The sequence below is a fragment of the Lagenorhynchus albirostris genome, chromosome 2, assembly GCF_949774975.1.
Source record: "Lagenorhynchus albirostris chromosome 2, mLagAlb1.1, whole genome shotgun sequence".
Lineage (NCBI taxonomy): Eukaryota > Metazoa > Chordata > Mammalia > Artiodactyla > Delphinidae > Lagenorhynchus > Lagenorhynchus albirostris.
In genome coordinates, this window is record NC_083096.1 from 100,633,663 (window position 1) to 100,660,104 (window position 26,442).

Below are 26,442 nucleotides of genomic sequence, written 5' to 3' on the forward strand. Positions count from 1 at the left end.
ACCAAATTCACTGATTATACCTCTAGTAGTTTTCTGGTAGCATCTTTAGGATTCTGTATGTATATTATCATGTCATCTGCAAACAGTGACAGCTTTATTTTCTTTTCCAATTTGGATTCCTCTTATTTCTTTTTCGTCTCTGATTGCTGTGGCTAAAACTTCCAAAACTATGTTGAATAATAGTGGTGAGAGTGGGCAACCTTGTCTTCTTCCTGAACTAAGTGGAAATAGTTTCAGTTTTTCACCTTTGAGGATGATGTTTGCTGTGGGCTTGTCATATATGGCCTTTATTATGTTGAGATATGTTCACTCTATGCCTACTTTCTGGAGGTTTTTTGTCATAAATCGGTGTTGAATTTTGTCGAAAGCTTTCTCTGCATCTACTGAGATGATCATATGTTTTTTCTCCTTCAATTTGTTAAGATGGTGTATCACATTGATTGATTTCCGTATATTGAAGAATTCTTGCATTCCTGGGATGAACCCCACTTTATCATGGTGTATGGTCCTTTTAATGTGCTGTTGGATTCTGTTTGCTAGTATTTTGTTGAGGATTTTTGCATCTAAGTTCATCAATGATATTGGTCTGTAGTTTTGTTGTTTTGTGACATCTTTGTCTGGTTTTGGTATCAGGGTGATGCTGGCCTCATAGAATGAGTTTGGGAGTGTTACTCCCTCTGCTATATTTTGGAAAAGTTTGAGAAGGATAGGTGTTAGCTCTTCTCTAAAGGTTTGATAGAATTTGCCTGTGAAGCCATCTGATCCTAGGTTTTTGTTTGTTGGAAGATTTTTAATCACAGTTTCAATTTCAGTGCTTGTTACTGGTCTGTTTATATTTTCTACTTCTTCCTGGTTCAGTCTCAGAAGGTTGTGCGTTTCTAAGAATTTGTCCAATTTCTTCCAGGTTGTCCATTTTATTGGCATATAGTTGCTTGTAGTAATCTCTCATGATTCTTTGTATTTCTGCAGTGTCAGTTGTTACTTCTCCTTTTTCATTTCTAATTCTGTTGATTTGAGTCTTCTCCATTTTTTTCTTGATGAGTCTGGCTAATGGTTTATCAGTTTTGTTTATCTTCTCAAAAAATCATCTTTTAGTTTTATTGATTTTTGCTATCGTTTCCTTCATTTCTTTTTCATTTATTTCTGATCTGATCTTGATGATTTCTTCCCTTCTGCTAATTTTGGAGTTTTTTTGTTCTTCTTTCTCTAATTGCTTTAGGTGTAAGGCTAGGTTGTCTATTTGAGATGTTTCTTGTTTCTTAAGGTAGGATTGTATTGCTATAGACTTCCCTACTAGAACTGCTTTTGCTGCATCCCACAGGTTTTGAGTCGTCCTGTTTTCATTGTCATTTGTTTCTAGGTATTTTTTGATTTCCTCTTTGAATTCTTCAGTGATTTCTTGGTTATTAAGTAGTGTATTGTTTAGCCTCCCTGTGTTTGTATTTTTTCCAGATTTTTCCTGTAATTGATATCTAGTCTCATAGCATTGTGGTCAGAAAAGATATTTGATACAATTTCAATTTTCTTAAATTTAACAAGGCTTGATTTGTGACCCAGGATATGATCTATCCTGGAGAATGTTCCATGAGGACTTGAGAAGAAAGTGTATTGTTTTTTTTGGATGGAATGTCCTATAAATATCAATTCAGTCTATCTTGTTTAATGTAGCATTTAAAGCTTGTGTTTCCTTATTTATTTTCTTTTTGGATGGTCTGTCCATTGGTGAAAGTGGGGTGTTAAAGTCCCCTACTATGATTGTGTTACTGTCGATTTCCCCTTTCATGGCTGTTAGTGTTTGCCTTATGTATTGAGGTGCTCCTATGTTGGGTGCATAAATATTTATAATTGTTATATCTTCTTCTTGGATTGATCCCTTGATCATTATGTAGCATCATTCTTTGTCTCTTGTAATAGTTTTTGTTTTAGAGTCTATTTTGTCTGATCTTAGAATTGCTACTCCAGCTTTGTTTTGATTTCCATTTGCATGGAATATCTTTTTCCATGCCCTCACTTTGTATGTGTCCCTAGGTCTGAAGTGGGTCTCTTGTAGACAGCGTATATACAGCTCTGGTTTTTGTATCTCTTCAGCCAGTCTATGTGTTTTGGTTAGAGCATTTAATCCATTTACATTTAAGGTAATTATTGATATGTATGTTCCTGTTATCATTTTCTTCTTGTTTTGGGTTTGTTATTGCAGGTCTTTTCCTACTCTTGTGTTTCCTGCTTGGAGAAGTTCCTTTAGCATTTGTTTTAAAACTGGCTTGGTTGTGCTGAATTCTCTTATCTTTTCCTTGTCTGTAAGGTTTTTAATTTCTCCATCAACTTTGAATGAGATCCTTGTTGGATAGAGTAATCTTGGTTGTAGGTTTTTCCCTTTCATCACTTTTAATAGGTCCTGCCACTCCCTTCTGGCTTGCAGCGTTTCTGCTGAAAGATCAGCTGTTAACCTTATGGGGATTCCCTTGTATGTTATTTGTTGTTTTTCCCTTGCTTCTTTTAATATTTTTTCTTTGTATTCAATTTTTGATAGTTTGATTAATATGTGTCTTGAAGGTGTACTTCTCCTTGGAATTATCATATATGGGACTCTCTGTCCTTCCTGGACTTATTTGATTAACTATTTCCTTTCACATATTAGGGAATTTTTCGACTATAATCTCTTCAAATATTTTCTCAGTTCCTTTCTTTTCTCTTCTTCTTCTGGGACCCCTATAATTCGAATGTTGGTTTGTTTAATATTGTCCCAGAGTTCTCTGATACTGTCCTCAATTCTTTCTTTTTTTTCTTTATTCTGCTCTGCAGTAGTTATTTCCACTCTTTTATCTTCTAGGTCACTTATCCGTTTTTCTGCCTCGGTTGTTCTGCTATTGATCCCTTCTAGAGAATTTTTAATTTCATTTATTGTGTTGCTCATGATTGTTTGTTTGCTCTTTAGTTCTTCTAGATCTTGTTATCGTTTCTTCTATTTTCTCCATTCTATTTCCAAGATTTTGGATCATATTTCCTATGATTATTCTGAATTCTTTTTCAGGTACACTGCCTATTTCCTCTTCATTTGTTAGGTCTGCTGGGTTTTTACCTTGCTCCTTCATCTGCTATGTGTTTCTTTGTCTTCTCATTTTGCTTAACTTACTGTGTTTGACGTCTCCTTCTTGCAGGCTGCAGGTTCATAGTTCCCATTGTTTTTGGTGTCTACCCCCAGTGGCTAAGGTTGGTTCAGTAGGTTTAGGCTTCCTGGTGGAGGGGACCAATGCCTGTGTCCTCGTCAATGAGGCTGGATCTTGTCTTTCTGGTGGGCAGGTCCACGTCTGGTGGTGTGTTTTGGTGTGTCTATGGCTTTATTATTATTTTAGGCAGTCTCTCTGCTAATGGGTGGGGTTATGTTCCTGTCTTGCTAGTTGTTTGGCATAGGGTGTCCAGCACTGTAACTTGCTGATCGTTGAGTGGAACTGGGTCTTGGTGTTGAGATGGAGATCTCTGGGAGATTTTTGCCATTTGATGTTACGTGGAGCTGGGAGGTCTCTGGTGGACCAATGTGCTGAACTTGGCTCTCCCACCTCAGAGGCACAGCCCTGAGGCCTGCCTGGATCACCAAGAGCCTGTCATCCACACAGCTCAGAATAAAAGGCAGAAAGAAAAGATTTTTTTAAAAAAAATTATAATAAAAAACAAAAAAATAGTTACAAAAAATATTTTAATGTAATTAAAAAAAGAAAGAAAGAACAACCAAACCAAAAAACAAAATCACCAATGATAACAAATGCTGAAAAGTATTACAAAAAAAAAGTGGACAGACAGAACCCTAGGATAAATGGTAAAAGCAAAGCTATACAGACAAAATCACACACAGAAACATACGCATACACCCTCACAAAAAGAGAAATAGGGAAAAAGAATATATATATATATATCATTGCTCCCAAAGTCCACCTCCTCAATTTGGGATGATTCATTGTCTATTCAGGTATTCCAGAGACGCAGGGTACATCAAGTAGATTGTGGAGATTTAATCCGCTGCTCCTGAGGCTGCTGGGAGAGATTTCCCTTTCTCTTCTTTTTTTGCACAGCTCCCGGGGTTCAGCTTTGGATTCGCCCCCCCACCACCACTTGTAGGTCGCCTGTGGGCATCTGTTCTTTGCTTAGACAGGATGGGGTTAAAGGAGCAACTGCTTCGGGGGCTCTGGCTCACTCAGGCCGGGGGAAGGGAGGGGTGCGGATGTGGGGTGAGCCTGTGGCGGCAGAGGCCAGCATAACGTTACACCAGCCTGAGGCACTCCATGTGTTCTCCCGGGAAAGTTGTCCTTGGATCACGGGACCCTGGCAGTGGCGGGCTGCACAGGCTCCCGGGAGGGAGGTGTGGATAGTGACCTGTGCTTGCACACAGGCTTCTTGGTGGCGGCAGCAGCGGCCTTAGCATCTCATGCCCATCTTTGGGGTACGTTCTGATAGCCACGGCTCACGCCCGTCTCTGGGGCTCCTTTAAGCTGTGCTCTTAATCCTCTCTCCTTGCGCACCAGGAAACAAAGAGGGAAAAAAAAGTCTCTTGCCTCTTCGGAAGGTCCAGACTTTTCCCTGGACTCCCTTCCGGCCAGCCGTGGCGCACTAACCCCCTGCAGGCTGTGTTCACACCGCCAACCCCAGTCCTCTCCCTGCGCTCCGACCGAAGCCCGAGCCTCAGCTCGCAGCCCCGCCTGCCCCGGCGGGTGAGCAGACAAGCCTCTTGGGCTGGTGAGTGCCGGTCGGCACCGATCCTCTGTGCGGGAATCTCACCGCTTTGCCCCCTGCACCCCTGTTGCTGTGCTCTCCTCCGCGGTTCTGTCTCCCCCTCCGCCACCTGCTGTCTCCACCCGCAAAGGGGCTTCCTAGTGTGTGGAAACCTTTCCTCCTTTACAGCTCCCTCCCACTGGTGCAGGTCCCGTCCCTATTCTTTTGTCTCTGTTTTTTCTTTTGCCCTACCCAGGTATGTGGGGTGTTTCTTGCCTTTTGGGAGGTGTGAGGCCTTTTACCAGCATTCAGTAGGTATTCTGTAGGAGTTGTTCCACATGTAGATGTATTTCTGATGTATTTGTGGGGAGGAAGGTGATCTCCACATCTTACCCTTCCGCCATCTTGAAGCTCCTCAGAGACAGAGACATTTTACAAACAAAAGACCTGATGAAATGTTCAATAACCTCTGCAATCAGAGAGACAACATTTAGCAAGCACCTACTGTGTTTCAGTGGGCCATGCACTTTGTAAAGGGTTTTTTGATTGAATCTTTCCAGTAATGCAAAGTTGCTTTTAACTGTTCATTTAACAAAGGTAGTTTTACAGTTTTGAGAGATTACAGTTGAAATTTCTATACTGTTTGGTACCTGTTTGGTTTCTGAAGAAAGTCCCCTCATGCACATGAATACATTACCCACTTTCCAAATTAGATGTCTCCCTGTGGCTTTTGATCTCCTGCATTTTCCAGGATCCCTAGGAGGTAGGAAATTAGGCAACCAGCATTCATGCTGCTGTACTGAAAACGGTAAAGAAGAAAAGGAAAGGATGTGTTAGGTGGCTTTCCTAAAATCTCATAAATAGAGTGAGGTTACTGGAAATTGAATTTAGGACTCCTGACTTGCTGTTGCCCTTATCTCTGAGCACTAAAGACATTTCCACAAATTAAGTACAAAAAGGTTGGGCTAATGGGACCAAGGAGATAAATTCTGAAATTACTCCCTTTTGTGTTTGAATCTCAGAATGTTTTAAGTGTAGTTTTATTGTTTATTTAATTGATATTATTTCCATTAGTACTCTCTAAACTACTTTTTAAATTAGAAAAAGATGATATTATATGAATTTGGTTCTCTGCTAACTGACTTTTTTGCTAATTTTCATCACTCCAAACAGACCGATGTAATCTATATTAATTTAAATGCTGTGTTGAAGTGATTTTTGTAAAAGATTATATGGGAAAATCAGATGTGATACAAGAATAATTATTGGCTATTTGTTTTTTCGCAGTCACAATATGGAGCTTCAGTTTCTGCCACGCCTCAACTACCCCTCTTTTATACTCCTATTGATCTGGTGGACATTAGTGTGGAAATGGCTGGATTGAAGTTTACAAATCCTTTTGGTCTTGCCAGTGCAACTCCAACTAGCAGTTCATCAATGATTCGTAGAGCTTTTGAAGCTGGATGGGGCTTTGCTCTGACCAAAACTTTCTCTCTTGATAAGGTAAGAAATTATTTTTGAAGTCATGTTTAAATATCTATCATGTATTTTAATTAGGGCATAAATATTATAATGGAAAGATTCTTCTGACCTATAAATAACTATTATTAAACTACTGGATAAAACCTATTATTAAAAATGAGTCTTTAATTTCCTTCTATTCCTTCTGTCCCATGGAGGGGGAATGGCATAGAGTTTTCATTGTGTTTTGTCTAAGAAGCATCAAAAATATAAATACTACAGAGTGTCTATTTCATTTAATAATCACAAACTTACTTATTCTTATGTCGGCATTATTAATTGTTTTGTGATTTCTGGATGTATGTGCATGAGGACATATGCCTCAACTCAAAGTTAGAGAGACAATGAATTTTATTTGCACATAATCCTGGAATCAAAGCCGTGCCAAAAAAAATCACTTATTGTAAATTACTGGTGCTGGGAATAAGATTCTTCTTGAATTTTTAAATACAGAAACCTTTCCCCAAATACAATACCTGAGTTTAATTTGATATTATGACTTTGTACTCACAATGCAAGTGGACATACTTAGTAGAAAATAAACTACATATTAAAGTTCAGATTGATTCTTTAAAGTACAGAAAGCATAGAAGTGTATGTTTTCAAAGTGGAATAATTTATGCAGTAGAGGGTTGCATCCTTACACGGTTTTGGATTAGAAAAAAGCAGCAAAATTTAACATTTTTAGGCCCTTTATTGATAAAATTTTAAATGCTACACCTATCGATATATTTAGTACTTACCAGTAGTTAGTAATAATTAATGTATAAGAATGTGTGTATCTACTGACTGAGAAAAGAGTATCATTATTTAAATCAGCCTTATCCTTAGGCAAAGAAAATAATACTCAAGAAATATGCCCCATTAAGCACATTCTCTTCTTTCACCTCTTACTAGGATCAATAGCTGGCGTTATTATGGCTAAACCATCACAGCTGTTTTATTCTGACAGCTTTACAAGATGCTATGTGTAAGTGTGATCAAGAATATCTAGAGAATCCTCAAAAGTTAGAAAACTAGTACATGAAAAAAAGGTTAAATATTTTTATGTTTAAATAGCTAAAGGGAGGTTTCTTCATAAATTGGCTGAATACTTAGAAATACTTCGGTTAAACAAAGTGTAAAAATAAGCAACATATTGGATTTAGCTTTAGAATATCATTAATCAATTGTTTACAACCTTGTAGAATACTGACAATACATTTGTTTTTATTTCAATTCTTCCTTAAGAATTACTTGGAAGCTATAATCAAATGTTTAATCGTTGAGAAAAACTGAGTCTCTGATATCACTTAATGACTATTTTAGTTATGCTATTTAAAAAATTTTATATGTAAACAGAAATAGGTGGCTAATCAGGTATAAGGGAAGAATTGTAGGGGAAAAAAAGTGTTTGCTTTGAACTTCCTGTTTGCTTACAAAAATTGAATTCTGATTAATCAGAGACATCTGTCTTTGCTCTGTTGGTGACATGCATTGATTTGTGAAGCTGTCTCTTTCAATAACCTAAGAGCAGTTGCCTTTATTAGGATCACCAGCAGAAATAAATGTGGGAGCTAACTTCCTTCTGAAACTCCAATTTGAATTTAATCTACCAATTCAGAAGTCTGTGATGCTGGTTCAAAAGGAGAGTTATGGACAAATGCAAATTAAAGTTGGCACATAAAATATAATGACGGGGGTTTTAGGAAGCTCCACTTTACTTACTTTGATGGTGCGTACAACAAAATATTTGTGCAAAAACTATTTTAAATGTATCTGTGCAGATTGTAATGACATAAATAACAATGCCACCTTGGGCTTATATAATTCTATTTTCAAAAATGATTTTTTTCCCGTACTTGATTTTGCAAAGTAGTCATTTTGCTTCATAGAGATCTACTTCTTTTCGTTTTGTGTTCTTATATTGTCTCTAATTAGTGATTAAATTTCTGTGAATTTATTATTCTCTTATGAGTTTTGTGCTTTCTTATTGGTGAAATATTGTAGTATAAAACTCAGTATTATAAACACATGTTTTTCACAGCCTCTTACTAAAGACATCTATTAAAGTATTATATGTACTATACATTTGTGTGGCATTATAGCATACCAATTTAGATTAGCCTTATTACAGTTTAGTATGCGATTTCAAGAGTCTACTTAAAATGTATTAAAATTCAGAGTCTTGACATTTGAAATTTGGATGCTCTTAATATGACAAAGGTTATTCTATGCAGTTTTGTTATCATATGAAATATTAATATTTCACAATACAGTTTTGATGAAGTACAATTTGCCGAGCTTGCATATGATAAAGAAATTAAATGCTTGCCAAGGGAGTTCAGTAAAAATTAGAGCCCTGCCTGAACATCTGCTGGAGATTTTATTATCCTGTCCTACTGACAGTGTGGCTCCCTCATTGTTTTTCAAGATTGACAGCTGAATATTACACTGCTTTCTGCAGCAAATATGTTTAGGTGAACTTTGTTTCCCTTTTTTTTATTTTTTTGGGGAGTTTGGAACATGCTTTGATTTTCATCCTATATATATATATTTTATACTCGACATTTGTAGATGCCAGATTGAGGTCTAATATGCTGTAGCAATGAAAGACCATTGACTTACAGTGAAATGCCAGTTGTTATCTCAGTAAACAGAAATATTATTATTCTTTACTGTGCAGTCTGTATAAAAGCTGTATGTGCTTTCTTTAGGGAGGCAAATGATAAGATTTTTAATGTCAAATATAAAAAGATCTATGTTTGCTTTTGTGTTAAATAACATCAAAGGTGGCTTTTATTAACTATATTTTTCCTTCCCAAATCAGACTTTCCTAGAGTGTCCCAAAATACTTAGCTTGCTTTTCTTGAGATTCTGTTTATGTGTTATAAAGACAATATTTGAAATATCATGATAAAAATATTTAAAATATAAGTATAAATTTTAATATAAATATATATTGAGTTCAAGTTTAAAAAGGTAGAGGAGAAATCAATCTGTCAAGCTTAATTAAAGCTAAAGTGTCCTGACAAACCAGAGTAGTGCTCTGTTTAACTGGGAATATTAGAAATTGTTTAGATTTCACATAAAATAACCTCCTGACCTGTGTTTGCATTATACTGATAAGAAATAGATAAAACACTTTGTTTTTGCTGATTATATCATAATTTTTTTCTCATAGGTAGCCACATATTATATACTGCAAATATGGAATAACTGTAGGGTGCATATATTTTCATCACTACCCAGATAAACTCAGAAGTGTTTCTAACTATCATAAATCAAATTCAGACCTAAGCAGAAGTTCACTTCATTTATAAGCTATATATAGCTATTACAGTACACTTGTACTTTATTTTTAGTAAGAAAATGTCTTGAATGCATATATTTTGTTTTAATAAGTATCAAATAATTAGGTATGTAGGTGTACAAATAATGAGTCTCTCTCAACATAAAATACTGAAAACTAGAATCTGAGAAATATTTAAGGGTCTTCATTATTTCTTTGGCATCAAAGTATTGATTGTAACTGTTTGCATAAAATACAATCTTATACCACATAGCACGATGCTTAGTGTATAGGAAGAGTTTGATAAATGTTTCATAGATATTCTTTGCATAAATGAATTAGTAAATGAATACGTAGATTTCTTGGCAACAGCATATTGAGTTTATTTTTCTTCCAGCCATATGAACAGACAGTTAACACATAAAAAATGGATTGGTCTGAGTATTGATCTCAATCAAGGGAGAAAAGGCCAATTTAAAATTTTCATATCCCAGGTTGCTTTTATAGTACACGTATACATGTCTAAAAATGAAAATGTCAGTGGAATTTCTAAATGCATGGATTGTATATTAAGATTTAGGTTGTTGACTAAGCCTTTAAAATGCAGAGGATTTTTGAGAAAACGGAATAAGTATTGTACAGTATTAGGACGGGAAATAAAAATTATCTGGCCAAATTATGTGTCAATAGCCCTGACAGAAGAAATGTAGCCTTTAGTGACAGAACATGCTAGATCTTTTAAGGCACTGCAGCCTGTTATAGCTATAGAAAGATCTGTTTTAGAAATGTATTCATTTTAATTTCCCCAAATCGGCCTTCTCATAAGTTGCATCCATATTTTATAGTTCTGCCCTCGGAGATATCATGACATAAATTAGTCTAACTTATTAACATAAATGAATTGTTGATTTTAAAATATGGCGTTCTTTTTCTTTTTCCTTCCAAGTAAATAAATACCGTAGAGGAAGGCTAACAAGTATGGCGAGGCAGTGCCATCTAGGGAAAAGAAATTTGACCTGGGCAACAACAGTCTCTGTCCAAAGTTGCTTCTGTATCACTATCTTGAACATGTTGTTTGAAATTGCAGGTCGTTGTTATGATTATTATTTTTACACACATTACTAACTACCATTTATCAATTACTTAGAATGTATAGATATTGCCAAATACTTTTCATAAGTTATCCATTGAATCTTCACAATAAGATAGATAGTATAATTTTTTTAGATGAAATACAACCGACCCTTGAACAACACAGGTGTTAGGAGCACCGACCCCCTGCAAAGTCGAAAATCTGCTTACAACTTTATAGTCAGCCCTCCGTATTTGTGGTTCCACATCTGCATATTGGACCAACCATGGGTTCATACAGTACTGTAGTACTTGATTATTGAAAAAAATCTGCATACAAGTGGACGCAGTTCAAGTCTGCATTGTTCAAGGATCAACTGTAATAGTCTGAGAAAGCTAAATAAGTAGCCCAGGAGTTGGAACAACAATTATTTATTCACTCAGTTATGTACATTGGTAGTTTGGCTGAGCTCATATGGGAAGTTCTTCTGCATCACATGATGTCTGCTGGGCTCATTCATGCATTTGCAGTCAGTTGGAGGGATGCCTGGGGACAGGCAAGATGGCCCCACGCATGTGTCTGGTCAGAGTTGCTGTAATGGCTGAGATGGCCGGGCCCTTCTCTCCATCTCTTCATAATCTCTCTTGCCTCTTGATATCTCAGCATCAAGGAGAGTAACTTGGGCTTGTTCACAAGGTAGCAGTGTTCTAAGAAGGCAAGACTCGAAGCTGCAAGGCCTTGCTGAGACCTCAAAATTCACACACTGTCACTTCCACTGTACTTTCTGTGACAAAGCAAGTTACAAGGTACAATATACATGGCTGTATTCAAGAAGTAGGTAAATACCATCTGCTCATTGATGGGAAGAACAGCAAAGTCATATCACAAAGGGGCATGCATACAGCATGGAAGGATTATTGCAGCTGTCTTTGTAACTTGCCCTCTGGTCACAATAATTCACATCCCTTCCATGTGCAAAATGCATCCACCCCGTTCCAAGACACTCAAAATGTCATCCAATCATGATTTGGGCCTCAATGTCTATGAACTAGTGATCTGTATCAGGTCCTAACCCATATAAGGCTGTTTGGGTTCACCTTCACTTGATCCAGGGTTCTGTGAAATAGAAAGACAAGTTGTCTATCTGCTATATACCCAACATAAAATGATATGGTCATGAGAACCACAGCAGATACTCTCATTCAGGAAGAGAAGAAATGGAAGGAAAATAGCAATCACTTGTCCATTGCAATTTTGAAATTCAGTTGGGCACATGTTGTCAGGGCCCCTTACTTAATTAAGATCCAGTTCTACTCTCTAGTAGTGGTTCCCTAATCCATTGTTCCTATCCACTATTGGCCCTAACTTCTGGGATCTTGCTTCTGTCCTCTGAGTTTTGTTTTGCTTTGTTTTGTTTAGAAATGACCACTGATGGTCCATGTTGGCAGTGGAGTAGCCTTTTCAGCCTGTTTCTGACCATAGAAAGTTAGGAATCCCTATTTCTCGCTTTATTTTGAATTATCTCTTTTAGTCCTAGGTCATAGTGATGTCACCACAAAACTCTCTTAAAATCTTTTCAGATCTGTTAAGGGCCGACTCCATGCCCCAAAGCTACATCCATAAGTCTTTTTGAGACAGACTTCTCTCCATTTTGAATATGTCTTGCTGCTGTGACACAGTGTCCTAAAGATTCTTAGAATCAATATTGTCTACTTGAAAGAATCTACTAGGACCAGGTTGAAATCTTTGTAAAGTCCTAACAGAGTATCATATAGCAATGCTCTTGATGTGATCTTTACCCCAGGGTCATTTCTTACTTGGAAAATCTTTTTCCTTCCAGGAGAGATGAAGTGTGAAGAATAGTTTTATTTTCCAATGTGGCAAGTTCTATGCTCCTTTTCTTTACTCACTCTAAGTTTGCTAGCAGTCAAATATATCCTTATTTGACTCTTTTCTCTCTTACAGTACCCTACTATACATGGGCAGAAACACTCAACTGACACTCTCAGCATTCTGTCTAGAGATTTCTTTAGTCAGATCCACAAATGCATTATGTACATTTTCTATCTTCTGAATGATCACCAGTGACATTCTTGCCACTTGTTCCATCACTGCGTAATACAGGCCACTCTTTTTTTAAAAATTAATTAATTAATTAATTTTATTTATTTATTTGGCTGCGTTGGGTCTTCGTTGCTGCGCGCGGGCTTTCTCTGCGGCGAGTGGGGGCTGCTCTTTGTTGCGGTGCGCAAGCTTCTCATTGCGGTGGCTTCTCTTTTTTGCTGAGCCCGGGCTCTAGGCACACAGGCATCAGTAGTTGTGGCACGTGGGCTCAGTAGTTGTGGCTCGCGGGCTCTAGAGCGCAGGCTCAGTAGTTGTGGCACACGGGCTTAGTTGCTCCGCGACATGTGGGATCTTCCTGGACCAGGGCTCGAACCCGTGCCCCCTGCATTGGCAGGTGGATTCTTAACCAGTTCACCACCAGGGAAGTCCCAAGGCCACTCTTTCCCAGTCTCCAATAGCATTTTTTACACTGTGTTTTAAGCCTCCACTAACATTCTTCCAGATTACTAACAGACTACTCTTGAGTTTTCAAGAGAGGCCTCTGCCTGCCTCTCAATCTGAGATCTGGTGCTGCATGTTTTTGATTTTAGGCTAGCAGATATTTCTGTATCACTTATCTGTTGCTGTATATCAAAGCACTCCACAATTTAGTGGCTTAAAGCAACAAGTAATCTGCTCTTGATCCTATAGTTTGGTAATCTGGTCAGGGCTCAGTTGGGTAGGCCTTTTTTGCCCCATGTGATGTTACTTATTCTCACTAGTGCATTTGTGGCCAATTGACAGACTGCTTGGTGGCTGGCTTGTCCCTGATGGCTTCATTCACATGCTTCGGTCCTCAGACAAGACCCAGGAGCATGGAAATGGCTCTACTCATCCAAAGCCTTAAATTTACCATGCCAGGTTTTGAACCAAGGTCTATTTGGTCTATTTCAGGCTCTTTCCTCTATATGATGCTGTTTCCTAATTTATCCTCACTGGACCTCATTACTCTATGTCTAAAATGAAGGCAGTTTGACTCCATCAGCGTTTGGAGTTCAGCTGAACAGGTGCACTGAGGGCCTCCCACCCCCTGCTTCAAGCAGAGTGGCACTTGGGATTTTATGTCTATTTTGGTTCTATCTACTATTTCACTGAGAAAGAGAGAGAGAGAGAGAGAGAGAGAGAGAGAGAGAGAGAGAGAGAGAGAGAGAGAGAAATTTATTAAAAACCTCTGGGAATCCATTGTCATGAAAAGCCAATCTTCCTGTACCATCCTTCTCCAGCCACCCTGGCCATCCTTCTAGTCCTCCAACATGGTAGGCTCCTCCAACTCTTAGGACCATTTTGCTTGTGTTTGCTCTGCCTGGAAGGCTCTGCCCTCAGCTTTTTATACAGCTACTCTTGCTTCCCATTCAGTTTTCACATCAAAAATTCTCTCCTCAGAGAATTCTTCGCTGACCACTCAAAACTCATTCTGTCTGTCCCCCATTTCCCTGGTTGTTTTATCTTCACCGTGCTTGGCACCATATGAAATTACCATGCTCTTAATCATTTATTTATTTACTTGTATATTTTCTGTTTTAGCCATTTGAAGTAAGCTTCATAAGAAGAGAGATGTTATCTTTCTTGTTTGCTACTGTATGCCCAGTGCCAAGAACCATGTCTGGCAGATAGGAAGGATGCAATACATACTTGTTAGATGAATGAATAATTATAGGATTCTAATTTAAACCACAATTCCACATGACAGCTCTTCAGTTACTTGGAGACAGCTCTCATGTCCTATCTGCAAGCCTTGTCTTTTTCCTTTTTAAATAGTCCCATTTTCCTTCCCATAATAAGGTTTGCAGACTTTTCACCGTGTAGGTTGTCGGTTCTCCCATGTGGATTTCCAGAAACTTGTTTCGATCCTCATTATCTTAATTGAGAGGAAGTTGCCTACATTTGCACAAATTGTCAGCACCTATGAACCAGATAAAAATCAGGACTAACATTGTCAGGACTATAAATGCAAAAAATAATATTTAAAGGTGTTAAGAAAAACTTCACAAATATGATACATAATTATATTTTAGAGCCTAAGTAATTCTCTTTGGATTACAATACAGAAAATCACAGTTTACTCTTATAACTCCTTTTGGAAGGCCTTATGAGAAATAAAGGTCTGGATTTTTAAAAGATTATATCAAAACTAATATATTTTATTATTATTGAGCTTCTACATTACTTTATCATGAAAGTCTATGAAACAATGAATGAACAACATTCCATTGTGTTATTTTCACTGCTATAGTTCTGGCTTTAAATTTAGTACATAAATAGGTTTTTTTTAAATGTGTAGTATTATTCTATTGTATATCTAACTATACATTAACTAAGGACTATAATTATTTAAACACAGTCAATATAAGCTTTTCCTCTGAGAAACTTTTTAACATGCTAAAACCATAAGTGATTTCTGTGTAGTAATAGTTTGATTTTCACTGGTTAGGTTCTTTAATTGTTATTTAGATGAACTGTATTCATAATTTTGACTGAATTCATAATTCATAAAATTGACTCACCCTCAGATCATACAGAATGGGTTTTTTTAAAGGCTACAGTTCACATGTAGTAGTCTTAGGGGAGATTTCATCCAAATGTTCACTTCAAGACTGTTTAGCAAGCTCTTCTCTGAAGCAAACTTGATCGCTTCAACAACAAAAGAATGTGTGTGTGTGCTCGCATACCCATTTGTGTGTACACTTGCAATAATGAAGCTAAGTCTTGCAAGTTAGAATCCAATAAAAATACTCCCTACCTCTCCCCAAAGTTCTAAATGAATAATTTTCAAGCACGCCATGTATGCCAGGCTTAGTTTGTTCAGTAAAATGTAGATTATGATGTTTCCAAACAGGTTGACGTACTTCTAATATTAAACATAAATCTTTTAATTGTAACCAAAGTAGCATTTTTAACCAAGTATATTATTAAAGTTATTTAAATTGTTCTCAAATTTTTTGCCTTCTATTTCACAATTTGGGCTAGTCGACTATGAAGGAGACCAATCAATTTTCCAATATAATTACGTCTTCACCTCTTTTCCATTTCAGGCTGCGATTTCACACTTGTTAATTAGTTAATCATTTTGGTAGAGTGGACAAGGTGAGACTCAAATAGGCTTTTTAATAATATAAATTGATGTGTACAATTTTGATCTGGGTTAGCTGGTAGCAAAACCTAACTTGTAGTGGAAAATACCTCTCATTCAGCTCCTTTTTTCTTAAGCAACTAGTGCCAAGGTTAATGGAAAAGTCTCATAATTATGGCTAATGGGAATTTCCTTAGAGTATAGTCCTGCCGTTGGGAAACTGATTTTCCAGTCTCACTTAATTTTTTTGCAGATTTTAAATTTAACTAGTTGAAAAGTATCCATATTCTGGGAATGTTTGAATGATGCAGTCTTGGTTGAAATTAAGATGACTTGAATTCCATAATACCATCCTTGGCTTTGTATTTTCTTTATTGATTTTTAACAAGATTCTAGTCATACTACATAAAGATAGTCTTTAACCTTCATTAAAAAAAACTTTAAATATAAAACCCAGTGATTAGCTCACTGTCAAATTTTTATTAAAGATATACCTACATTGGCTATTTTGTTATAAGAATTTATTCAGTTTTAAATTGCAGTTCTATTTGTGTTCCTTTTTCTTACGTGACTTGCGATGAGCTTCATGTTCAATATTCGTCACTTCACATTCACCACTATTTCTGAAATAAGGTGTCACTAGATGCTTAAGGAAGTAACTGTTTTTTTAGAGAAACATTCAGCCAAACTTTCTTTTCATATATCAGTTACCTTTACTTACCCGACTTCCCCATCTGCTTCTTTCATTTCAGCTAAATCCCTGCCCTTTTCATCCTGCTCTGCTTATTCATTTGCATGTTTTCCCACAATATCCCATATGTTTGGAACAATTTATCATTAGCTTCTGCCAAATTCACTCTATATTAAAGTTAAAATTTATCTAAAAGTGTCATAAGTGTCACTTTTAGGTATACTGACTAGACTGGATGTATTTTGAGAACTGTTGTTGTCTTTATATACACTTTTTTTTCTCATCGACTCAAACATTTGTTAGGCACTGACCATTCATATGGTGTGCATGTGTGTGTGTGTATGTGTATAAATGGTTTCTGCTCTACAAGATTTAAACTCGTTCAGAATATACAACAAAAAGATGCAGGAAGACCGACTAAATGTTGACATAAGGCAGCAGAGATTCTTAGACTAAAAATGTTACTTCAAAAGCAGTATTTTCCTCAGTTTTTTAAAAAGAAAAATGACTTCACATTTGAGCTGTATCTTTATTCTAGGCAGAAAGGATAGCACACGGACATCCATGGTCTTGAGAGTGCCAAGCGTATTTAAGATTCAGCAGCTGAATCTTAAGTAAGATTCAGCATAATGCATCACAGGGTGGTATAAGTATCTGTGGTGACTATGGGAAAGGCCTGTTAGGCTGGGAATTTAAATGTGATTTTATAGACAACAGGGAACTAAAGAGGTTTTAAGTAGAGGAATTACACAATTCAATTTGGAAGTCACTATTAATCATGATGTAACTCCCATTCACCATTTCAGTAATGACTTCCACTTGCCCCCAACACAGTCTCTTTTTTCTGATGAATCCAGTCTAATCATGAGGCTTATGTTTGTATCATCTATACCTTATACTTATAATATACATCTATACTTCTCTAAACCTTTGGTAAAGCAGGACCAAAATATGTTTTCCCCTCTTTATGGTATTCTAGTGAAGATCAGTTTGAATTTAAAAAAAAAAATTGTAAAAATGATTTTCTAACATGTGAAATACCGTATCAGTAGAGTTGTCATTATTGTTACCACAATCTGCATGCCAAACTAAAACATTAATAGTTATGTAATCATTTTTTAAAGCATAGAAAATCACTATATTTTTGCCCTTCTCATTTAAGGTCTTATCTCCACTAGTACCACCCACATCTAAGCCACCGTCATTTCTCAATGAATACTACGCCAGCCTCCACACCACAGTCTAAGTGATCTCTTACAACCTAAGTCATATCATGCCCCTCCTTTGCTTAAAACATTCTAACGGCTTTCCATAGCCCGTAAACTAAGATCCAAAATTCTTGTACAAATCGCTTTATCATATAGCTCCTGCCTGTCTCTCAGACCTCATCTCATTCTACTTGTACCAGTTAAGCTACATTAAGCTACCTCATCTCATTCTACTTGTACCAATTAAGCTACAGCCACAATGGCCTTTTCTAGTTTTCTCCAATGAGCCAACCTCATTGTCACCTGTTGCCTTTCACTAATTGTTCTTCTTGCCTAGAATTTTTGGGCCCTTACATTCAAAAAGAAGAAAAAAAAAATCATTGCTAATGGGAAAGTGTAAATAATATAGGAAAAAATCTATTGTAATAAGTACTTTATGTTTATTGCAGTTTATCAGATAACAGAAAATATAGATGACAACTGACCAATTAAACTGTGAAGGAATGGTCACATATTCTTATTTTCTGTTCCTTTCAAATAGCAGAAGATTTGTGACTTTTAAATCATTCAATAAAATTCCTCTTTAATATTTCTGAAAAACAAAAGAGATAAGGAATTGTTCTTTCTTATAGCTGTTGGAATCTCATTAGTTGCCAATCAAAAAATCCCCCCAAAAAGGAAAGGATTTTATCAGAATCAGAAATTGCACTGCAAAGAGCAGTGGATGTTATGTAACACACACACGGGCTCAGAGAAAAACATTTTTAAAAACGCTTTTTCATCTAAACTTAATAAGTACTAATGTAAATGTTAAAACACCAAGCTGTGATTCCTGATTTCTGAACCTGTTTATAATTCACTGAAAACTAGAAAATGCTTCCCAACTCTAGAATGCCTTCCATCAGTGTGTATGGGGTTTGTGTCTATAACTGCTATTAACATTAATAGGATTTAATCGAGTAGTTCTCTTACACGCAGGTCGGAAAATTCACTCAAATTATTACAGGCATAGTCAATCACATGGAGCATAATTCATAGTACATGTAATTTGCAGTGTTTCACATTAAAACATGAAATAAAACATATTAAGAAGTTGCCGCTATAGCCATTTTTGGAGCAAGTACTTAAAGTATATTTAATATTGAACTTTCAGTATTAAATAAAAGACAAGTTTATAAGCAGTTCAATAATTGGACAGACTACATATTGATTTTTTCCTTTGTTGTATAATATTGCCCACTTCTCCATCCAGAACCATGTCGTACCAGGTTGAAGAGTGCTAGAAACATGGTCGCTGTTGTGTATTGGAATGTGGAGAGATGGAAAGGCTGTCACAGCAGTCAATAAGATCTGAGAGGTGTTGACTAATTGCCTGCTAATTACACAGTAAATTGTCTAATTAAGCTGATGGTTAATTAGGGTACGCTTGCACAGCAGTCTTGTGGAATTTGTGTCTGATGTCTGGGAAGCAGCTTGTGTAATTGGCAAACTGGTAAGGACTGGCAGAGAACATGACTGGAAAGCTCATGCCAGTGGATGACAGAATAAGGATTTTTGTGGAAACAAAGGGGTTTTCATTTTTATACTGAAAGTATTGTTTCAGTTCTGCAGATATTCTGCAGTGAGCAATTGAGAAATACATTTGAAGCCTAAGTTACATGAGCAAAGGAAGGCTTAAAATGTGCTTCAACATGTTAAATGTGCTGTTTGCTTGGCATTTATCAGCTCTGATACACTATATCATATTATATTAATATACACATTGTGTTTTTACAGTTCCCCCTTTTAACACACGTTATTTGGTGTTCATGTGCAAAAAAAATTCCACGCATCTAAGGGGAAAAATGCTTCTTTTATGAAGATATGCGAAGACAACAAATATGACTGATTAAAAGACATTAGAAGTAAGAATTTTGGGTTAATTATTTAATTTTTTTTTTTTTTTTTTTTTTTTTTTGTGGTACGCGGGCCTCTCACTGTTGTGGCCTCTCCCGTTGTGGAGCACAGGCTCTGGACATGCAGGCTGAGTGGGCATGGCTCACGGGCCTAGCCGCTCCGCGGCATGTGGGCTCTTCCTGGACTGGGCCATGAACCCATGTTGCCTGCATCGGCAGGCAGACTCTCAACCACTGCACCACCAGGGAAGCCCTAATTATTTAATTTTTAATTTATGCTTCACCAAGAACCATAAAATATTAGACATACTACAGATATGTTTAGATATACTTTTAAGAAATAAAAAAAATTATTTGTAATGGGAGAATTTCAGTTTTATTATTTATACAATTTTACCACACAAATGGCTTTTGCTTAAATTTAGTAAAATATAAGAATAGAGTACTTCAGTATTGAATTACGTGTATTTCATTTCTGAATGCATGTGAGTACTGTTGGAGTTATAACTTGCAAAATGTTAGTGCCTTAAAAATAGAAGATCTAGAAGTTTGTTTTGTTGCTATTGTTGTTCTTTATAGCTGAGGAAGTATAACTTTTCATTTCAGAAAGTTATCTATGGTTGAAATACAAACATGAAAATTCTCCTTGTAAATAAGCTAAACTAATCCACTGAAGAATACAGGCCCTTTATAAATGAAGTTAGTATACACATACATCTCCCTTTTAAAAGAGACCTGAATACAAATGATTGTTTCTGCCATTTGCCTCTAGATTCCAATATTTTTGAGGATTTTGAAATAAGATTTTGAATAGAACTTTAAGTTGTAGTTGAAACAGAGGGTCACAGATGCATAATAAATCTTGGATTTATACTTTTATGTTAATGAAGAAAGATAAAATTTTAAGTGTTTCAAAACAGATTTCTGAAAGATAAGGTCTTGATTAAATTTTAGTGTCAACATTTTTTAATTGCTTTCTTAGCTAATAAAATGCATGTATGCCTGTGATTAGATGAATGTGTATGTTTTTTATTCTCACTGTTTTCCACTGAGGATTTGAAGTTGTGTGTATGCTGTATGTTTTTAAATAGAAAGAGAGAAATACACATTATATACTCTGTAAAATATCTTTGAATTAGCATGAACCTTGGAGATATATGCATGGTAAATGAAAATATTTGCTATTTTAACACAAAAGGTGTTTTTCAACCTGTCTTAAAGCAATACCTTAAAATATTAAGTCACAGATATTAAAAAAAGGTGTAAAGTAAAATATTCTTTATTTCAAGGGTAAAGAAAAATCATATTCATTCCATTTGGAGTCTTAGGTTATGAAGTCTTTATAAAGAAATTATGTAAGATAGAAAAAAAGTGAATTTATCAAAGGAATACAAGGCTAAACACTGAAATTGCTTATTTAAAGGTATATCTCCTGAGGGAGAAAAATCAGATAGAGGTCAGTGTTGCAACTCCAACCATTCTACATTTTGATCTACTCAGTTTTTCATTTTATTCCTTAGAGAGTAATATGAAAAGTTTATTTATTGTAAGTGATATAAGTTTGCATAAGAAGAAATCACGTATATCTATCATTGCTGATAAAGTTTTAAAGAAGAATTTTTACAAAACACAGTCTTCAAAAAAAAATTCCTCATTTACATTTATGTATAAATTTCAATGTTTTTTCTATTAATTCAAAAGCTAGATAATTTCCATTTATGTATAGCTATCACAAGAATAAAGTATATATATGTATATCATGAGATCATATAGTTATCTGTTGAGAAATTATAATACTTTGCTTTGGTCTAAGTATATTATATAAAATATGTATATTTATTTTATATATATATATGTGTATGTGTGTGTGTGTGTGTGTGTGTGTGTGTGTGTGTTATGTAATCACAGTTTTTTTTAAATTCTTTGGGAAGTTTTATCCCTGCAATTAAAAAAAAGAAATACAATATTTAGCAACCTTAGCTATCAACCTCATTCTAGAATTCTTTTCTTTTACAATTTATATATCATAAATTTCACTCTTTAAAAATATGTATTTCCATGTTTTTTAGTGTATTCACAGAATGGTGTAGCCATCAACACTAAGTAATTTCAGAGCACTTCCATCACTCCAGAATAGAAACTTTATACCTACGAGCAATGGCTCCCTATTCCCCCCACCCCCCAGCCCCTGGAGACCACTAATACACATTCTATCTTCATGGGTTTGACTATTTTGAACATTTTATATAAATGGAATCATACAATATGTGACCTTTTATGTCTGGTTGCTTTTACTTAGCATGATATTTTCAAGAGATCATCCATGTTGTAGCATGTATCAAAACTACATTCCTTTTTATGGATATACTAACATTTTGTTTATCCATTCATTAGTTCATGAATATTTAGAGTCTTTTTCTACTTTTTGCTTATTATGAGTAGTATTTTCTTGAACATTCATGGGTAAGTTTTTGAGTGGATGTATGTATTCAATTTTCTTGTGAATATACCTAGGAGTAGAATTGTTGAGTAGGACAGTGACTCTATACTTAACTTTTGTTGAATCACCAAACTTTTCTCCAAAATGGCTGCACCAGTTTGCAATGCCACCAGCAGTGTATGAGGTCTCTAGCTGCTTCACATACTCACCAACATTGTTGGTTGTCTTTTTTGTTATAGCTATCAGAATGAGTTTGAAGTTGTTTCTCATTGTGATATTCGCTTCTAGTATAATTGATAACTAAATAGTAAAAGTATGAAAACCTAATAATTGCCTTAATATTCTTTTTAAAATTAATTTTTATTGGAGTATAGTTGATTTTCAATGTTGTGTTAGTTTCTGCTGTACAGCAAAGTGAGTCAGTTATACCTATACATAGATCCACTCTTTTCTAGATTATTTTCCCATATGGGTCATTACAGATATTGAGGAGAATTCCCTGTGCTATACAGTAGGTTCTTATTAGTTATCTATTTTATATATAGTAGTGTGTATATGTCAATTTATTTACAAAGCAGAAATAGAGTCACAGATGTAGAAAACAAACTTACGGTTACCCAGGGGAAAGGTGGGGGAGGGATAAATTGGGAGATTGCGATTGCCTTAATATTCTTAATAACATATCACCATAACAACTAGTTGTCATAACTAGCAGTTAAAATAGCTGCCATTTTTCACTCTTTTCTCTTGATCTAGGAAGTGTGGTCATCAGGAAAGCCTTATCCACTTATACTGGAGGCATAACATGAGAGCAAGTCTTTCTGAAAATAAGAGTTTAGGGTGGGGGGTAGAAGGCAACCTGTAAAGAATAGCCAGTTTATATGGGTCCCCGGCCTTTGGGAGACAGTGTTACAGGATGTCATATATTCAAAGAGTACTCTCTTACTGTTTGGTTATTTATATAGTTCAAGGAAGTGGATAAGTGTTCCAACCTATGAGCATAACTTACTAAATTAGAAACCTAAGGAGAAACATTTAATACACTCTAGATAGCAAGACTAAAGAATATCACTCTAGGGCTTCCCTGGTGGCGCAGTGGTTGAGAGTCCGCCTGCCGATTGGGGGGACACGGGTTCATGCCCCGGTCCGGGAAGATCCCACATGCCGCGGAGTGGCTGGGCCCGTGAGCCATGGCCGCTGAGCCTGCGCGTCCGGAGCCTGTGCTCCGCAACGGGAGAGACCACAACAGTGAGAGGCCCTAGTACCACAAAAAAAAAAAAAAAAAAAAAAAAAAAAGAATATCACTCTAGGAGTCTGGAGCAAATGTTTTTCCCTGCTCTCTGCTGCCATACTTGGTGCTTTTCTCATTCTATGCAAGAAGGGGAGGATCAATGTATTCATTCCACAAGTATTTATAAGCTACTCTATTTCCAAATGCTGTACGTGGACCCTGAGGATAGAGTGATGAGGAGCATGGCAAGGAACATCCAGTCTTCATGGACTTTACAGGAGCATTCAACTGGAGAAGAAATGGTATCGGCCCAAGGTTGTAGACTGAGTAACGTGAACCTATATAAAATGTATAAAGGAGACTGCAGTAGCAGCCTTGGTGACTGACTGCATGAAGCCAGAGATGGGGAGGGACAAGGCAAGAACGACTCCAGGATCTCTGACTTGGCAGCTGTTTATGGTTGCCCCATTCATAAAGCAAGTGAAGATAGGAGGAGAAAAACGTGGTTTCTGTGTTCTGGGCCAGTCACTGAAGTAGTACTTTTCAATAGCAGAAGAAAATTGTCAGTGGGTACTTTCATTCTCCAGCTATAATTACTTCAAATATTTGGAAGGAAAAGGTCACCCTGCTAGAAGAGTTTCAGTTATTAAAATTGAACTGAAAATGTTAATAATTTTTCAGATGAGATATAGGTACTAATGTAGAGTTTGAACGTTTGAACTCAATTTAATTATTCTAAAATTAGATCTAAAACTAACATCTACAGGGGAAAAGTTAATAGAACAGGTTATTAAATCAATATGATTAATTAACTTGATATAAATAACTTGAGTATTGCTATGTTTATCTGTAAATCATTTATCATGGTACCAGCTGTAAAAGAAAATCTTAATAATAATGATAATGATATGTGTCATCCTCCCACACACCAGAGGTATCATGACAAATTGTTAACAAACTGTCTTACAGCACTTCACAGATTCAAATGCTAATGTAATAATAATATAATCAATAATAATAAAATCAACAACGGAACAAAAATCTTTGATGCAGCTTAAGAAGGGAAATTTATTAAAACTTTGAGTTCACAAGTGGATAAAGTACCAGCACAGAACTGTTCATCCATTTAAGTCCACATCTACATTTTGACTCTTGATTTTCAATGAAGGAAAGAGGAAGCAGAGAGAAAGGCATGAGAAACATTTTTACAGTTTATTAAGATGTGGAAACTTATCAATCTCTCTCTCTCTCCTTCTGTCCCTCTGTCCTTCTGTCCCTCTCCCTCTCCTTCCTTCTTTCTCTCCTTTCTCAAATGGAGTGTTGACTGTTCCCATAGAATCAGTTACCAAATCCAGAACACTCCATACACATTATCTTCCTTCCCTGCTCTGACTTTCCTTGTTCAAGGCCTCATTTGTCCTCACTTAGAACATTTCATGAACCTCTTAAAGGGTCTAATTTCCATGGTCTCTCCCAACAGAAATTAATGCGATTATTTTCAACCAAATTTATCCCCCTAAAGTATATTTGGGCATGTCACTATCCTTTCTACCTGTAGGAGAAACTTCATACTCCTTACCGTGTCATACAAGGCCCTCTGTCATCTCAACCCAATGTTTTCTTAGCCTTGATTTCCACTCCACCTGTTTAGTAACAGAGAGTCTAAGATTTTTTTAAATAGAAGTGTTCCCTTTGTATATACAATTATACAATTTCCTATAATTGTGTAATACAATTGTGTAATATACACTTTCTCAGACCCTGTGTGTTCTTTTTATTATCCAATCTACAGACTATGCTTGTGCACAAGATTTATAAATTGCTCACTGCTCTAGTCACACCTGCCTGAGGGCACCCTCACGTTCCCCGAAGATGCCAGGTGCTGTCTTCCCCCAGCACTTGTTCATGTGGTGAGCTTCCATCTGAAGACCCCTCCCCAATATTTTGCCTATGGGAAACTCAATTCAGCCTCAGGAGCCAGTTTAGATGTAACCCTCCCTGGAAACTTTCTCCTCCCTTAAAACTGCATTCCCATAAACCTTTGGAATCCTAGAACTGCCTGTTTTAATAGGAAGAAGATGAAAATTGCCATGGAATTGCAACTAACACACTATGTAACCTTGTAAAGGGAGGTAGGTGAACCAACGTATTAGCCAGCTCTTTTCTCTTTTACCATGCTAAATGTTTAACTAGAACATTTAAAAATTTTTAGAGTTATCTGAGTTCCAGATGTAACTTCCTCTGAAAAAACTAGCATTAGGTATTTCTTGTATATATATATTATATGTCAGGAATTCTGAAAGCCACATAATTTACATTTTGTTTTTTTACTACTCACACATCACTACAGTAGATGTCATAATCCCCACTGCATGGATAAACTGAGGCTTAACAATTTTTTTGTTTTCTAAATTTTTAACCATTTTAAAAAAAATTGAAGTATAGTTCATTTACAATGTTGTGTTAGTTTCAGGTGTACAGCAAAGTAATTCAGCTATATATTCCTTTTCAGATTCTTTTCCACTATATGTTATTACAAGATATTGAATATAGTTCCCTGTACTATGCAATAGGTCCTTATTGTTTATCTATTATATATATAGTAGTGTGTGTATGTTAGCTTAACAATTTCTGAGTCTGCTTGTTCTTTGTGTCTGCTGCAGTCATAGTTCAGTGCCACGAACACAGCCCGCCACTCGGCAAAAGCCAAATTCCTCTCTTCTGTTTAAGTTAGGATTTTTATTCTTCCAGATGGAAATATGATGTAATTTATCATTTGATACAAACTGATCAATAATATTTTTTTCATAATTTAGCTATAGGTTGAATTAAGTTGCTGTAGGTTTTTAGGAAAGAAATGAGAAACTTATTAAAAGATTTACTATCGGCCTCTTTTTAACTATCTTATTTTATGGGACAAGATTTCTCCCTCGTAAGTCCCACTGCTCTTGGGATCATGTTTGACTATTCATTGGTCATCATTGTTTTGTTGGTTTTATCTCTCTGGCCCTTGTTCCAGTAAGATGTTTTACACCCCATGAATTCCCAGTTCTTGGACAAAAATGACTCAACTCCAACATTCACCCAGTTTACTAGCAACATTTTATGTTAGGTAGAGCTCATTTAAATCCAGTTCCCTCACAAGGAAGGTGATGACCCTGGACTCACACCTTTATTTCTTAACATTTTTAAACACTGCACATAATTTCAGAGGCAGCAAAAAAGTTTCTTCTGAA

General features: G+C 36.1%; 1 protein-coding gene across 2 annotated transcripts in view; it reads left to right on the top strand.

The window, feature by feature from the left end:
• DPYD (dihydropyrimidine dehydrogenase) overlaps window positions 1-26,442 on the top strand; it is an 810,282-nt gene that overhangs the window by 403,507 nt on the left and 380,333 nt on the right. For both annotated transcript variants that reach the window (XM_060139525.1, XM_060139524.1), the window contains exon 13: window positions 5,992-6,207. In XM_060139525.1, the coding sequence (XP_059995508.1) occupies window positions 5,992-6,207 (216 nt within the window). The remainder of the gene's footprint in view (window positions 1-5,991; window positions 6,208-26,442) is intronic.